The sequence below is a fragment of the Canis lupus genome, chromosome 1, assembly GCF_048164855.1.
Source record: "Canis lupus baileyi chromosome 1, mCanLup2.hap1, whole genome shotgun sequence".
NCBI lineage: Eukaryota > Metazoa > Chordata > Mammalia > Carnivora > Canidae > Canis > Canis lupus.
The window spans coordinates 18,946,269-18,963,443 of record NC_132838.1 but is presented as its reverse complement, the minus strand read 5'-3'; the positions used below and the strand labels follow the sequence as shown (position 1 = coordinate 18,963,443).

Genomic DNA, 17,175 nt, shown 5'->3' with positions numbered 1-17,175 from the left:
TTCTCTCTCTGTCAAATAAATAAATAAAGTCTTTTTCTAAAAACAAAAAAAAAAAAAAAAAAAAGGGAAAGTCACAGGCTGGGGTGAGGGTGTGTGTGCACGAACCAGAAACTGAGGGTAGGACTGGGTGAAGGTGCACAGTGAATAAGGCCGGACACCAGCGGCAGGCAGCCGGGAGAGGACAACAGAACCAGGTTCCGTGGGCCTGAGCAGCCAGGGGCGGAGCTGGAGCCCGATCCCAAGAGCAGGGAAGTCATCTTCCCCGAGGAAGACTGGACGGGGAGGAGCAAGCGGCCACGGAGCAGCCACGGGGGGAGGAGGCTCCTGCCCGTCTCACGCTTTCGGCCTACGCTGCATTTGGGGCTCTCTGGGGCCTTCAGGAGCAGCCTGTTGCCCACTCACCACCTAGGCTCCAAAACGGACTCACTGTGCCCTGAACGTGGGCTCAGCCTAGAGCACCCTGTTCCTGATTCCCCTCTCACACTCACTGAGCACTGGGCTCAGGTGTCCGCACCTCCAGGAAGCCTTCCTTGACCCAGGCAGGCCGCCGGGGGCTCCCCTGACTCCCTCTCCAGCCCTGTGCTGACCCCCTGATGCGCGCAGCCACGGGTCCCCGCAACCCGCCGGCCACTGTGCCTGGTGCCCTGACACCCGCGTGGCACAGGACCCATTAGATGGAAGACGGGCAACAGAGAGCCAGTCACCCGGCCTCTGATCACGCTGTGGCAGCTGCTGGAAAGGGGGTGAGTTGGCCCGAGTGACCCCACAACAGCCGCGTTCCTTGGTCTCCCCCCGCACTGCAGGCGGGCTGCCTTGCTCGTGGTCCCTGATCCAGGACCCTCCGGCCCCTCTGCCCTCTCCCCCGGGGCTCCCCCCACCTCCCACCCGCAGCTCAAGTGTGCCAGCCCTCGGAGCAGGACACACAGGTCAACCCATTACAAGACCGAGTCACCGCGTGAGTGGGGCTCTTTGGCTTGGCCCCTGTGGTTTTCCCGTGTGCATGCCTCAACTCTTCCAGAAACACGAGCTCCCCGCTTCCTCTGTCTGGAGACATTTCTGCCCTGAGCTCCTGCGGGGGCGCTGAGCTACCCGAGGCCAGGTGCAACGCTTCACCTGAGAAGTCACTGGGGCCTGGGAAAGCAGGCGGGTGGCAGCGGCTTGAGTGACCAGAGGTCTGCAAACGAAAAGGCTGAAGAGGGCTGTGTTCATGGGAAAGGCTTACAGGATGGCAGGGGCCGGGGTGACCCTAAATCACCCCAAGTTTCCTCGATCTGTGGGCACACTCATTGCTGGGAAAGCAAACTGTTCTGGATCCCATCCATCTCTCCAAACATTCATCGTATTTGGATTTGGGGACAGAAGGAGCTGTTTAAAAGAATGAGTCCATGGGTGCCTGGGTGGCTCAGCGGTTGAGCACCTGCCTTTGGCCCAGGGCGTGATCCCAGAGTCCTGGGATTGAGTCCCACATCGGGTTCCCTGCAGGGAGCCTGCTTCTCCCTCTGCCTATGTCTCTGCCTCTCTGTCTCTCGTGAATAAATAAATAAAATCTTTAAAAATAAATAGATAGATATAGATAGATAAAAGAATGAATCCACAGCTTCAGCCTGTGGAATGTCCAGGAGAATCTGAGCACCCCTGAGTAGAGGGGTCAAGAAAGTGGTCCAGTGATGGAAAGATGAGAGGAGATGATGGGGAAGGGTGGACACTTTCAGTGTGATGTGAAAGACCTTAAGGGAGGAACTGGCTGCAGGGGGCTGAGGGTAAGAGCACTGACTGAGCACTTGCCCTGTGCCTGAACCTGATTGAAACTCTTTACATCTATTTTCCGATTTAATCTTCGCAACTACCCAATGAAGTAGGCACCGATATTATGCCCATTTCCCAGGTGGGCACACTGAGGCATAGAGAGGGGCCGTCCTCCCTCCTCCCCAGCATGTACCTGGTCCGTGAGAGCCACAGAGGCGAGGCAGGTGAGCAGGTTAAAGGGAGTCCGCTCGCCGAAGGAAGGCCCGGGGAGAGAAGGCAGTACGAAGGGGGATGTAAACATTGTCCAGAGGAAGGACAGACAGGAGGAGTGCTGGGACAAGAGGGCGTTGCCACCTCCCGAGCTATTACAAAGGTCAGGCGCTCCGGGGAGACCAGGTTGGAGTGTGACGGCTGACAGTGCTTCATGCTCAGGGTGGAGGGGCACCTGGGGAGGGGACGAGCCCAGGGGACTGGGAGGGGGTGTTGCTCTAGGATTGCATTTCCAGAAGCTTGGCCATGAGAACAGGAGGCAGGGCACCAGCCAGGGGCAGGGGCAGGAATGTGCTGCAGGCCATGGAGCCTGGGGAGGCGGAGAGGGGGTCCACGGGGTCCACAGGGCAGTGTGGCCGGGGAGGCAGGAGACCGCCTTCCCCTCCATCCCCAGCTCACAAGGAAGAGCCAGGGTGCACCCAGGAACCTCTCCCGAGCACTTATGTATTCCCAGGGACTTCACCTCGAAATCGGTCCAGAATTACTCAAGGAGTTGGCCAAGGGGACACCAGAATGGTGGGATGGAAAAAAAAAAAGCAAATTAAAAAACCCCACAGCATTTTAGAGTCGAGGAGTTTTAGGAACCTATGGTTGAATAAAATTAAACCGCTTTCTTAAATGCCTAAGCTTCTTGGATCCTTTTAAGCTAATGGACAACCTTAACCTCCAGGAAGTTCAAGGGGGTGCCTGGGTGGCTCAGTGGTTGAGCGTCTGCCTTTGGCTCAGGTCGTGATCCCGGGGTCCTGGGATTGAGTCCCGCATTGGGCTCCCTGCACGGAGCCTGCCTCTCTCTCTCTGTGTCTCTAATGAATAAATAAGTAAATAACCAAAAAAAAAAAAAAAAAAGAAAAAGAAGAAGAAGAAGAAGAGATTCAAGAATTCTGAGTTTTCGGTCTCAGGGGCCACAGGTCTTGGTGCCCTGGAGCATCAGCCAAAAGCTGTGTTTCCCAGAATGCACTCTGGGAAATGATGCTCTCATGTACTCATCAGGACATGAGGGTTCAGCCCGTAGGAGGCGGGGAAATTCCCATTTGTTTTTGCCAATCCTTGTTCAAAGCAAATGAAGGATTAAATTACTTAGTAGAATCTGCCGGATTCTCTCCTCTGTGGCACGTTCTAACAGCATCTACTAAGTTTACTGACGTTCTCCCAGCACACAGTTAAATAAAGGTCCTTCAGCTGAAAAGCACTCATGGTACGTTTCTCGAAACACCTGCTTAACTGACTTGGGCTGGGGCATCTTTAAAAAACCAACTTCATGCACTAAGATGATACTTTCAAAGAACTGATGGTGGTTCGTACACTTCTAGGCCTGCTCTGTTGTGATGGGCACTGGCCCCCGGCATTCCTCAGGCCGACAGCACTTCACAGACTGACTCATGCTCTGGTTTGTTTGTTTGTTTGTTTGTTTGTTTCTTTCTTTCTTTCTTTCTTTCTTTCTTTCTTTCTTCTTTCTTTTTTTTTTTTTAAGATTTTATTTATTTATTCATGGGACACACACACACACACAGAGGCAGAGACTTAAGCAGAGGAAGAAGCAGGCTCCATGCAGGGAGCCCGACGTGGGACTCGATCCTGGGTCTCCAGGATCATGCCCTGATCTGAAGTCAGGCGCTTAACCACTGAGCCATCCAGGCATCCCCATGCTCTGGTTTCTAAACAACTGAATTCCTTTTTTTTTTTTTTTTTTAAGATTTTATTCATTGATTCATGAGACACACACACACACACACACACACACACACACACACACACAGAGGCAGAGACACAGGCAGAGGGAGAAGCAGGCTCCATGCAGGACCTCGATGGGGAACTCTATCCTGGGACTCCAGGATCATGACCTGAGACGAAGGCAGAAGGCAGATGCTCAACTGCTGGGCCACCCGGGTGCCCTTAAAGAACTGAATTCTTTGAAGAAAACTGTCCTTCAGATCAAATGTCAAGACAGAGGATGGTTAAAATGAAGAGTCAGAAGGACACAATCTTAATTGGGGAAATGGCCAAGTGGGAATATGCAAAAAGAAATGAACAAGGGAGGAGGAGGGTGTGGAGGAAAAAAAGGGGGGGAGGGAGGACGGGGAGCAGATCTGCAGTGAGGCATGCAGGGCACAGCGGGAATGCAGGGGGAGAGGCTCAAGCACTTACTGAGTGTCCTCTGTGTGTCTGGGAAGGGCAGGTGGAGGTGTTAGAATAATAATATTTTCCAAAGTCACAAGCAAGGTCATTTGACAGGAATTTTAAGAAATAAGAACCCCCGGGGTGGGTGCCTGGCTGGCTCAGTCCACAGAGCGGGCAACTCTTGATCTTGGGGTCGTGTGTTTGAGCCTCAGGCTGGGTGTAGAGATTACTTAAAAATAAAATCTTAAAAAAAAAGATGGGGGACACCTGGGTGGCTCAGTGGTTGAGCATCTGCCTTTGGCTCAGGTCATGATCCCGGGGTCCTGGGATCGAGTCCTGCATCAGACTCACAGCAGGGATCCTGCTTCTCCCTTTGCCTGTGTCTCTGCCTCTCTCTCTCTGTGTCTCTTGTGAATAAGTAAAATCTTAAAAAAAAAAAAAAAAGTGTGTTGGGAGCACCTGGGTGGCTCAACTGGTTAAGTGTCTGCCTTTGGCTCAGGTCATGATCTCGGGGTCCTGGGATCAAGCCCTGTGTTGTGCTTCCTGCTTAGGAGGGAGAAGCAGACTCATACTTACTCTCTGCTGCCTTTCAAAAAAAAAAAAAAAATCTTTGAAGGAAAGAAAGAATGAATGAAGCACTTGACTCCCCTAAAACTATTACCCACAATTGGACATGACTATGAGGAGGCAAGATTGAGTCTGGGCTCCCTGGAGACCTTGATTCTAACCATAAAAATCTATAAGGAAGATGACTTGCAAACTGAATGATCAGGAAAGGGCTCTGAGCACCAGGATGTGAAGGCGGACTGGAAAAAACCAGAGGTGAGAGTTTCCACCCACTACGTGCTTCCCCGACGTTTCTGCAGGCACCCAACCCCAGGCCTGGGTTGTTCTGGACCGCGCATCTTATAGCGTGGCACCTGGCACCAACAGCTCAGTTCACCTTGAAACCCACTAAGCCGGCTCTCCGCCAACTCATCAGATACCCGCATAGGATAGCGATTCCGAGATTGTGCTAGCAAACTGAGAGGTTCAGTGGGGGAAAGAATGAGGAAGAAACATGGTATTCACCACTGGCCCAGTCAGCTGCAACTCCTTGGCTGACCTGTCAGGCTACCTCGGCTTGATCGCCCTTCGAGCAACATCCAGTCCGGGCCTGTTATGCAGAGGCCACATTCCTGTCCAGATTGGCAGTGTTTCCATTTTAATTCAGCCCAATTATCATGATTTTAGTATCTTCTGCTTCCAGACAGAAAGCCCTAAGCTTAACACTCGATAGCTTGAAATTATGCCCAGAAATCCACAGCAAGTTCTGGTCATCCTAAATGTTGCATACAGAGAAACCGAGGATAGCAAACAGCATACATGGGTCGACGGCCTGCCAGGTGTCGGAGCCCACTGCAGGCTGAGGCCCGTCTGGACACGTGCCCTTGCCCAAGGAAAAGCTCCCCACACAGGAGAGCTGGAGAGCGACAGCCTCCGGCCCTAGCAGGAGGAATCCTCCCCTAAGCGGCATTTCACACCTGTTGCTCTTCCTACAGGTGAAAATGGTTTGAAAAAGAAAAAAAAATTAAAAAAACAAAACAAAACAAAACAAAACAAAACAACCCTCACATCAACCAAGGAGCAGAAGCCAGGAGGAAAGATGAGGGAAGCAGGGAGGGACACAAGGTAAGCAGACTTTGGGGGACTTGCAAGGACAGAGGGGTAGTGACGGGGACCTTGGAGAAGAATAACCAGAGGTTACTCTGCCCGAGGCTGTGGAGGCAGCATCCAGAGAGTCAGAAGCAATAATTTACTGGAAATATCTGTAAATGAGAAACTGAAGTTGGTTTGTTGGAATTTGAGGACCAGTGGAAGAAATATTTTCAGCCTGAGATCTGGGGCCCAAGCAGGAAAGGATCGGCTCCCTGGGGGAGCGGGGAGCTACAGGAAAAGCCCACGTGTGCTTGCCAGGGTGGGAGAAGCAGCAGAAAACAAAACGGAAAAGCCACAGGGGAGAGAGCTTCATCAGCCCCAATGACAGACTGGCTCGGGCTATTTTTAGCATTGAGAGCATGTGACGGAGTCCACGTGGCACACAGAGCCTGAAACGGTTGCTGTCTGGCCCCGGCCCCTGGTCCAGACACAGCCCGGAAGCCCCCCGATTCTGGGCAGGTGGCGCCGTCTGCTGCATGTATGACAGGCCCCTCATAGCAGGCGGAGCCCAAACCATCTCACGGTCACAAGTGGCTAAGCAAAAGACATGGTGACTCTAAGCATCCTGGGTGCAGCAACTAGCAAATTCCAAATCAGCAACAACCTGAATTTGCCAATTCGTCTAAACGTGCAACTCCCCACTTCCCATCCTCCGGGCAGACCTTGTCGGGTGGGTCAAGCAGCCCAGCAGGCTGAGGGCCACGAGCGACCAGTTGTCCCAGCCGCATCCTTGGAGAAGGGAGACGCCCCCTGGACCATCTAAGTGGACCGGCCATCCTGTGCACCTGTTGCCGCCGCCCCACAGGGACGGACCCGGACAGGACCCAGCAGCCAGCCCCAGGGAGGTTACCTTTCCGGGGTGGCTCCCGCTGCTCCTCTGCCTCTCTGTTGACTCGGTTCTGTTCTGGCTCAACTGCAGGGCCTTGGTCTTCCAGCTCGTCTTCTGTTTCATCATCACTGTAGGGAACCACCTCGTCATTGGGCTGAGAATCCTCCTCAAAGGTTGTCTCTGAGTCTCTTTCTGAATTCATGCTGCTGGCAAACTGGAGGCACCTGGCTTATAGTAAAGAGAAACCAGGGTGAATTATGACTCATGCCCAGTGTTTGGCTTAATTCTGGCTGCATCCTGTTACGATGCCCTTTTAACAGAACATCATCTCGCTCACAAGCAAATACGTCCCGAAAAGTGACCCAAAGGTTCAAATCATCACGCAAATAAGAACAAAACCATTCATTAGTGATTAAATGCTTTGGTAAGAACAACAACAAAAATGTAGCTGCAAACTCTTTCCTAAAAGCGCGTGCAAATTTAAGCTAGTATTTCAAATTGTGGGTCTCTACCCAGCAAAATAAATTTAACTCATAACCTACATTAAAGTAACATGAAACAGCCGAGAAAATATCAGCGTACAGCAGGCATCCCGAGAGTCAGAATTCCTTGCTGAAACCGTTTGACAAAACCAACACATACACACATTTATTTGCATTGTGGGTCTTAATGCAATTGCATCTCTCACTGTGGGTTGTCGGCAAAGTTTGAGAAACACCGCTGTAGGATACCTGGTTTCTGCTAATGCTGATATTCTGAGACTTTACTCTGTGATACATTTTATTTTTTTTTTAAGATTTTATTTATTTATTCATGAGAGACAAAGAGAGAGAGAGAAGCAGAGACACAGGCAGAGGGAGAAGCAGGCTCCATGTGGGGAGCCCGATGTGGGACTCGATCCCGGGACTCCAGGATCACGCCCTGGGCTGAAGGCAGGCGCCAAACAGCTGAGCCACCCAGGGATCCCCTCTGTGATACATTTTAAATATAAGTTTAGGTCCTCACATTTTACTAAGGACTTCCTGGGAGCCCTCCCTAACCTCTCTTCCTACCTACCACCACCCACGCCCTGTAATGTAGGCTTTGTGTGCACACCACTGTTTAAAGTGACTGCAGAAGTGACAAGCACAACCTTAGTTATATAAGGAAAATATTTACACAAAGACCACGGGTTACACGATGACAGACATACAGCCTGGCATTATTTATCTAAAAATCACACTGCTGTGTGCTTGACATTGTTAAAAATAGCAGCTCACATTTATTTAGTGTTAACTGCACACCAGGCCCTGCACAAAATGCTGAGAGGCATTGGCTCCTTGAAACTTCCCACACTACCCCGCTGAAGGTATTATTGTCATTCCTGCTCTACAGAGGAGAAAACCAACACTCTTTGAATAACTTGCGCAGTGATTATTAAAATTTTGCAGCAAAGGGGCTCCTGGCCGGCTGAACGGGGAGGGCATGCGACCCTTGATCTCAGGGTCATGGGTTCAAGCCCCAGGTTGGGCGTCTAGCTTACTTAAAAAAAATTTGCAGCAAAAACAATTGCTTTCCTAGGAGAGATCTTCTATATCCTACAGTTTCTTATATGTTTTAATCAGGTCTCAGTTGCCTTGCGTGGAACCACTTGGCTGATTGCATGCTTCGTATCAAATCTAGCATCTTCGACATTTAAATTTGTACAGCCATAACTGAACATGTAAGAAATACTTAATATTTATAGGAGAGGTTTGCTTAAAACAGTAAAACTCAGAAGCAACGTGTGTATCCAGTGATTGGCAACCGTGTAAATAAATTGTGATACCCTCCTATTATGGGACAGTGCACAATTTAGATCATGATTGGAAGAGTTTTTGCTTTTTTTTTTTTAAGATTTATTTATTTGAGAGAGAGAGAGAGAGAGAGCATGTACGTGCAGAGCAGGACAGGCAGGGGGAGAGAGAATCTCAAGCAAACTCCCAGCTGAGCATGGAGCCCAGCGTGGGCCTCAATCCTACAACTGTGAGATCATGCCCCAGGCAGAAACCAAGAGTCAGATGCTTAACTGACTTGCCACTTAGGTGCCCCGATCAGAAGAATTTTTAACGACATCACAAAAGTCCACACGTGGTAAATTAAGAGGTGAGTTAACAATCCATATGTATAATATAGTCTCAGTTACTCACACATTTAGTCATTTTCCAAAATATCAACAATTGCCAGGCATCATGTGTGCAAAGTGCTCAATTCAGCACTTAGCCTCCAGCAAGTAGCAAGTACCCAATACAGTCCTTCCAGTAGAGTAAGTACACACACATGAAGTCATTGTTGCTGACATGATCTCCATAATTAGAAATAATGTTATTTATAATAACAAATGGAAGGGTGTGGGGATTTTTCCCTTTTAGGTTTTTCCATCTCCCGAAATCTCTTCTAAAATGTACCTGCCCCTGACCAGGAGGTAAAATATTAGACTATCACATGACCAGACTTAAGCATAGGCGAATTCCGTTTTAAAACCTTTTAATTGCAGTGTAAAACATTTTCCTGCTTTCCCAATTTTCTGTGGGCTAGTGAATAACTATTTCTTGGAGTTTAATACATGTTTCATTGGCCTTATTTGTGGTTTTTGTAATATACTGCCACCATTATTTAAATTTAATACATTCTCTTTAAAATTCCCAGACCCTTAAAGGCAAAACTTTCACCAGCAACCTTTCAGAACAAAAGTAATGAAACTGGTTACCATTTATTTGAGCACCTGCTATGTGTCAAATAGGACCACTGGGTGAGAGAGATAATATTAGTTCATCTTACGGAGAAGGGCTCTCAGGCTCAGCTGCTACGTAGCAGAAGTTAGGACCTAATCTCTCCATCATGGGGACATATACAATATTAACAAGTCTGGAAGCACCATATAGGAACAGCTTTTTATTATTATATTACGTAACATAAAATAAGCCACTGTGACCATTTTTAGGTGCCCAGGCCAAGAGCATTAAGTGTATCCTAGACCCATTCTGTAAGAGATCATTTTCTCCTCCTCATTATTATTGCCAAGTGTGTCCATGCTGACGTCCCACATTCAGACAGGATTCAGTCCTTCGAGGTTGAGGGACAAGCAGACAAAGGGGAATGGATTCAACAACCACAAGGATGTGATCCAGAATAAGCAAGGCGTTGCATAACCAGCCACCTCAGCATGGGAACATCCACCCCAGGCCAGATGGCGTGGGCTGCTTGGAAGGCAGAGCTCTGAGCTGAGTGGAAGTTCTCTGCGGGGTGTGTGTGTGTGTGTGTGTGTGTGTGTGTGTGTGTGTGTGATGCAGACATGCATGGGAATGGTTTAGCTCATCACCTTACCACTACCAAAGAAAAATTAGGAAGAAATAATTCCCTTGAAGCCCTCAGTGACATGAGCAGCTCTCTGGGTGGAAACCATGACACCTCTAAGGCAGGCACTACCTAGAAGATGAATTTGTACCTAGAAGAACATTGTAACGTCTCTTACCAGCGCAGCCGCACATGGCAGCCATGTGTGCTCTTACTCAACCTTCATTAAGCGCTTGCATGGTGCAGACTACCACACCTAGTACTGGAAACAGACCCTCTGGAGGCTTCCAGGTTATTCACGGGGTACAGGTAAGTACACTGGGCATTAGAGCCACAAGACATAGCAAGGCCAGTCACTTCCACTGCAACACACACGTCCAATCCATTCCCTCCTCTCCGTCTCCATGGCCGCCACCCCTTTTTCAGATTGACATCAACTCTCTCCTGCAACGCTGCAAGGGGATACTAATTGGACTTCCCGTGATCAACTTCCACGTACCCCGCGCGTCTTGGCGCTTTCCTATGTGTTATGGACAGAGCTGTGTCCCCTTAAAAAAAAAATCACAGGTTGAGGCCCCAACCACCAATGTGACATGGGAGACAGGGCTTCTAAGAAGGTAATAATGGCTGACCAATTTTATAAGGGCGGGACCCTATTCCGACAGGTCTGGTGTCCTCATGAGACAAGAAAGAGACATCCGAGAGCTCTCTTTCCATGTGTGCATGGAGGAAAAGCCACAGCAAGATGGTGGCCAACTACAAGCCAAGAAGAGAGGCCCTACCAGAAACCGACCCTGCTGGCACCTCAATCTTGGACTTCCAGCTTTTGGAAATGTGAGCAAATAAAGCCTGGGTGGCTCAGTCAGTTAAGTGTCTGCCTTCAGCTCAGGTCATGATCCCAGGGTCCTGGGATCGAGCCCAGTGTCAGGCTCCCTGCTCAGCGGGGAGCCTGCCTTCTTCCTCTCCTGCTCTTCTGCTTGTGCTCTCTCGCTCTGTCAAATAAATAAATAAAATCTTTAAAAAATAATAACAAATGCTTGTGGTTTAAGCCAGCCAGCCTGTGGCACTTTGCTATGGCAGTCCAAGCAGATTAATACACTATGGTTTTCTACTATACTTTAAAGTAAATCCAAACTTTGCCCCAAGTCTGAGAGGTTTGCACACTTCTAACTTCCTTCTTGCTCACTAATCCTCAGCCCCATAGCCCTGCTTTCAGCTTAAGCAAGTGCGGGCTTTCCCGCCTCAGGGCCTTTGCACATGCTCTTCCTACCGCCTGAAATGCTCTTCTCCCACTTGTCTGCATGTCTACTATTTCTCATTCTTTAGATCAACTCGACTTCAAGAGCCACTTCCACTGATGCTATTGAAGAAGCATCTGCCCTCTTCATCCTGCTACCACTAGCTTCTCAAACACCTCTCTCTCTTCCTGGCACTTACCACAGTTTCTAAATATGCATTTGCTTTTCCTTATCTGTCCTCTGCCTCTCGCACCAGGCCACAAGCTGCACAAGAACAGAGTCCCATCTGTGTGAATACTCCGTGCCTATCGTCCGGTTGCCACACAAAGATCTGGGGAAGGAACAGATTAGCTTTCGGTAAGGCCCTCAAGGACATCTCTGCCATCTCTCCACAGTCCCTCCCCAGCACGCACTGAAAGGCTTCAGACAGCCGCTGGATGAAGGAGGAGAGCTTTGACAGCCATGGTAACAGAACAGGAACTGCCCCGTGCAGAAGCTGCACACCCCGGAGACTCTTCAGGAGTCTCACTGTTCAAGCCCATCCAGAACTTACTGCCTGAGATTTTACTACATACACAGAACTAAAGCAGCCCGAGGTAAGGTAGTGGAGTACGGATGGGGAGCCCCGATCTTCCGTGTTTATCACTATGACCCCAGCATCTGGCAAGTGTCTGCCACACAGGAGACGCTTCTGCCTCTGTCCTGAGGGGGCTCACAGCAACCGACAGCCTGCAGGCCAGACTCAGCCGGCCACCTGTTTTTATAAATCCAGTTTTTTTTTTAAAGATTTATGTATTTATTTATTTATGAGAGAGAGGCAGAGACACAGGAGGAGGGAGAAGCAGGCTCCATCCAGGGAGCCCGACGTGGGACTTGATCCCGGGACTACAGGATCGCACCCTGGGCCATAGGCAGGCACTAAACCGCTGAGCCACCCAGGGATCCCTATAAATCCAGTTTTATTAGAACACCACCTTGTTCGTTCCTTTACGTACCGTCTAGGCTGCTTTGACCCCACGGCGGAGTTGGATGGTTATGATGGACCCCACAGGGCCTCAGAGTCTAAAATGTTTACTATCTGGCTCTTTACTGAAAAAGTCTGTTGACCCTTGGACTAAAACAAAAGATAATAAGAGTCAGCAGCAATGTGTGTTCGATGTCAAAGGCCCACAACCAGAGGATATCCGTATCGCCCTGGGTAAACCATGCAGGCTTTGGGGACACGGGGTAAACCACCAGGTGTGGTGGTCAAACAACATCCCTAACAGAGGTGTCCTATTGATCGGGGACGGTAGTGTCTCAGGTGCTGCCAGCTGTGTGACTGCAGAGGACACACGCCTGCCCACGCCCTCGGCCCGGGAGGAAGCGGTGCACTCAGTGCGGGACTTTGTCATGACTCCATGTGCTTACGATCATGGTGTCCAAGCCAATGTGACCAGGTGTTAGAGCACGAAGGCAAAAGATCGATCACAATTTTTTTTTTTTTTTAAGATTTTATTTATTGATCCATGAGAGATGCAGAGCCCGATGCGGGACTCGATCCCAGGACCCCGGAGGTCATGACCTGAGCTGAAGGCAGATGCTCAACCACTGAGCCACCCAGGTGCCCCATCATTACTCTTTTTTATTCACTGAGGACTTAGCATTCCAGGACTTTTCTGGTCACATGATCATTAGAAAACAGTCTTATTCAGCTTCTGGTCAAGCAGAGAAACAACATTGTTTATTTGAAAGAATATGGGTCTGGATTCAAATCCCAGGTCTACTAGTCACTAATTTATGACTTGGGTGGGTTATTGGAAGCTTATTTCTCCCATCCTTTAAAGAAGAGAAAGGGGTGGGGGGTAGTTACCTTCAGATACTGTGAGGGTTTGTCTAGATCCCTCCTGGTGGTAAAGGCCCCAGCTGCAGCCCACAGGGCGGAGATACAGGTATGCGTGCTGGTTTCCACTGGGTTCTTTTCAGAGTCCTTAAGAGGCAGGGATTTGTACAAGAAAGACTCAAAGACTATCCCTACCACAGAGGAGGACTCTTCAGCCCCCGCCTCTTCCTCCCCAGCCACCTGCTCCTCCCAAGGAAGGGGCTTGATACCATAGAGCTCAGAGCCTGCAGCCCTAAGGGAGGTCCTGTTACTCTGCTACCTGGGTTTGAAGTTCAGCATAGTGTGTGGGTTGTTTCCTCCTTACCACCTCTGTGAGAGCAACAGCCAGGAGGGGCCCTGCCTTCTGGCAACAGTCCTCCTCTCTCCCTGTTCTGTCCCTGACCAGACAGCTGTCTGGTTAGCAGACTCCAGACTTTCCTGCAGGTCTTGCCTAAAAACGAGTGCCGGGTACAGGGGGAGGGGAGCAGTAGGAACCGAGAGGCATCATTTATACCCGAGCTTGATTTGGGTCTTTTCCTGCTCTGAATAAAGTGGGGCTTCATTTTCCATACTGTTCATTCAGCCCTCTTGGTCATAAACCCCCAAAGACCGAACGGGTAAAGAACAGTTTCCAAACATGAACTCTAACACCCATCATTTGTCACCTTTATAGACCTAGCTACCAACTACCTACGAAGACAATGAATGAATGATACCCTCTTTCCTTTGTGGGGGAGGCAGTAAGGGAAAGAGAGAAAGGGAGCCCAGGTGAAAAGAATTCTTTCTGCCCTTGTGATTAAAGTCTGAAGTCAGTAATAATAAAAGCACAAAGTTTTGCTATCACAAGGTTTCTAGATTTCAATGAAGGAAAGCCAGGGACAAAAAGCTGAGTTTTGTCATGGCTCGGGTGGGATCTGTGTGCAGACACAAAGGGAACTCAGAGGCTGGCAAAGGCCAAAGGTCCCCAGTCAATGACAGCTTTGTTTTAGGACTTGATTCATGTCCAGCTTAGAAAGGAAGATTCACAAAATTCATCTTTGTTCATTTTACATCATTGGTTTCATGGCTCTTAAAGCCCTCAATAAGAAAGGGTATTTCTAACATGTGTTTTTCCTCATTTCCTTTGCCTATTATTATCTTTTAAATATTTTATTTATTTATTCATGAGAGACACAGAGAGAGAGGCAGAGACACAGGCAGAGGGAGAAGCAGGCTCCCCGTGGGGAGCCCAATGCGGGACTTGATCCCAGGACCCTGGGGTCACAACCTGGGCCAAAGGCAGACGCTCAACGACTGAGCCACCCAGGTGCCCCTCCTTTGCCTCTTAATATATTACTATGGCTGTTGTTGTTGATAATGCAAAGTATTTAACATGATATAATAAATTTGTGCATTAGATTTCTTTTTTTTTTTTTTTAAGATTTTATTTATTTATTCATGAGAGGCAGAGAGGGAGAGAGGCAGAGACACAGGCAGAGGGAGAAGCAGCTCCATGCAGGGAGCCTGACGTGGTACTCGATCCCGGGGCCTAAGGCAGCGCTAAACCACAGAGCCATTCAGGGATCCCATGCATTAGGATTCTATGTGTCCTATACTAGGCATGTTTTTATTATATGTTCTATACTAAATATAATAAATTACAGCTCCAGCCGGAGAATCCACGATGCTATCAGTGATGCCACTACCTGGTATTCTTGCTCTTGTGTAACTCTCTCCCCATGAGAGTGGGCTGGACATAGTATCTTGCTTTTCTTCCCTCCTCCCCCCATAATACCTTGCTTTTCACCAACCTAATATGACAGAGGTAATGGGATGTTTTATCCATGATTAGGTTACAAGAGGCTATGACTTCCTTCCAGCCAGCCAGCTTGCTCCCCTTCCTGGCTTTGATGAGGCAGCTGTCCTATGGAGGGAGGGGCTCCCATGGCAAGAAACTGAGTGGCTTTCCAGGCAACAGTCAACAAGGAACTGGGGTCTTCAGACCAACAACCCTCAAGGAAATGAATTTTGGATATGTACAGCATGGTGACTAGTTACCAATACATACTGTATATCTCAAAGTTACTCAGAGTAGATCTTAAAAGTTAGCACAAGAGAAAAAAAATTCTAAGTATATGAGGGTGATGAATGTTAACTAAGCTTACAGTGGTGATCATTTTACAATATATGCATATATCACATTATATCGTACACCTTAAACCAATACAATGTTACATGTTAATTATATCTCAGTGAAACTGCAAAATAAATTTTTTTAAGGTGGGGGAAAGGAAATGAATTTTGCCAACAACCACGTGAACTTGGAAGTGGATCCTTCCTCAGTCCGGCCTTCAGAATGACACCCCAGCCTGGGCTAATGTCTTACTTGCAGCCTTGTGAGAGACCCCAGAACAGAGGACACCGTCAAGTGGTGCTGGATTCTTCACCCATAAAAACTGGGAACTAGAGCAGCCCGGTGGCTCAGTGGTTTAGCACCACCTTCAGCCCAGGGTGTGATCCTGGAGTGCCAGGATCGAGTTCCACGTCAGGCTCCCTGCATGGAATGGAGCCTGCTTCTCCCTCTGCCTCTGTCTCTGCCCCTCTCTCTCTCTTTCTCTGTGTCTCTCATGAATAAATAAATAAAAATCTTTTAAAAAACAAACAAACTGGAGACTAACAAACGTGTTTTTTTGAGCTGCGACATTTTGGAGTAGTTTGTAAGGACAGAGAACTAACACACATGTTATTAATTATGAATAATAATGATTCTGTGGCAAGATTATCTCCAAGTTATTTTGAAGAAAAACCCAATCTAAGAGGCAGCAGAAATCTTCTCTGTAATCCTAGTGAGTCCAGATACCTGTCACACCCTGCTTGGAATCTGCCCAATACTCTGCAGAGTAAATCCAACAGTTGTAATTAGACAATCTCATGAAGCAATAGTAATAAAACATATCTAAGATCTAGATTAAATTTAAACTTTACTCAGTTACCGAAACATGACTCTACTGCCCCTAGGACAAACAGGGTTATATTTTTTATTTCCTCCTAAACCGAAACCTAGGAAGCCTAGAAGCCTGCGCTAACTCCCATAAAACTAAGGATGTCACCATTGTGGGGACAATCAGCCAAGACCTTTCCTCAGGACAGAAAAGGCTGGGTCACAGCTTCCTCCTCGGCTCCTCTGATGGCCCACCACAAAGGAAGCCAACGACCACGTCGTGCCAAACAACTCTGATAGCTACTGTTGAGAGGTGCAGGGAAAGCCCAACACTCTGACTTCGCAGAGCAGGGCAGGTTCCTCATGGTCCTGGTGAAACAGAAAGGATTTCTTGGTGCTATGGTCCCAACTCTCTATGAGCTCCCCAACATCGTCTAGCAAGGACGATGACTTCTTGTTAATAAGAAGCATCCCCTGGGATCCCTGGGTGGCTCAGCGGTTGAGCCTTGGGCCCAGGGTGTGACTCCGGAGACCTGGGATCGAGTCCCACATCGGGCTCCCTGTATAGAGCCTGCTTCTCCCTCTGCTTGTGTCTCTGCCTCTCTGTGTGTCTCTCATGAATAAATAAATAAAATCTTAAAAAAAAAAAATAAACCTTTAAAAAAAAATAAAAGAAGCATTCCCTTACAGATCACTAGGCATCTTTCACACTTCTCGCCTCTCACAATCGTCGTGCACTTATTCTGAGACACGTAGCCAGGCACTGTTGTTGCCATGCTACCAAAGAGAAAAGAGGGGCGTCAAAGCCCCAGGTTATTCAGCTTGGTAACGTCAGGTTGGATCCAAGCCCTCCGACTGCAGAGCCGAGGTGTAATCGTGCGGTACAGTCAACACGTGTGCAGTCGGACTGGAAGCACCTGCGCCTGCTTCCCTGCTACAAGCATCCACTGCTTTCTCCTGCCACACACCAGCTTAGAGCATCATCAGTCCTGAGAAAAACCAAAGCGCAAGAAATGGGGGATCTGGCAAGCAAAATAAAGCAAACTTCGTGATCTACAGATGGATCTACCCTAGGCTGAGGAGTGGGGAAACTTTACATGCTCCCCAGTGTAGATCATGTGAGAGAGTATTTAAATCAACAATTATTTCCTCTGTGTTTTGAGCTGGGAACATGAGAGTC

At 48.6% G+C, this 17,175-nt stretch overlaps 1 protein-coding gene across 2 annotated transcripts in view; it reads right to left on the bottom strand.

Moving 5' to 3' along the window:
* The window catches only part of ATP8B1 (ATPase phospholipid transporting 8B1), a 122,675-nt gene that overhangs the window by 57,494 nt on the left and 48,006 nt on the right, over positions 1–17,175 (bottom strand). Inside the window, exon 2 of one of the 2 annotated variants that reach the window (XM_072822254.1) lies at positions 6,683–6,889. In XM_072822254.1, coding sequence (XP_072678355.1) covers positions 6,683–6,863 — 181 coding nt within the window. In that variant the 5' untranslated portion in view covers positions 6,864–6,889. The remainder of the gene's footprint in view (positions 1–6,682; positions 6,890–17,175) is intronic. The other variant, XM_072822243.1, reaches the window with a different exon arrangement.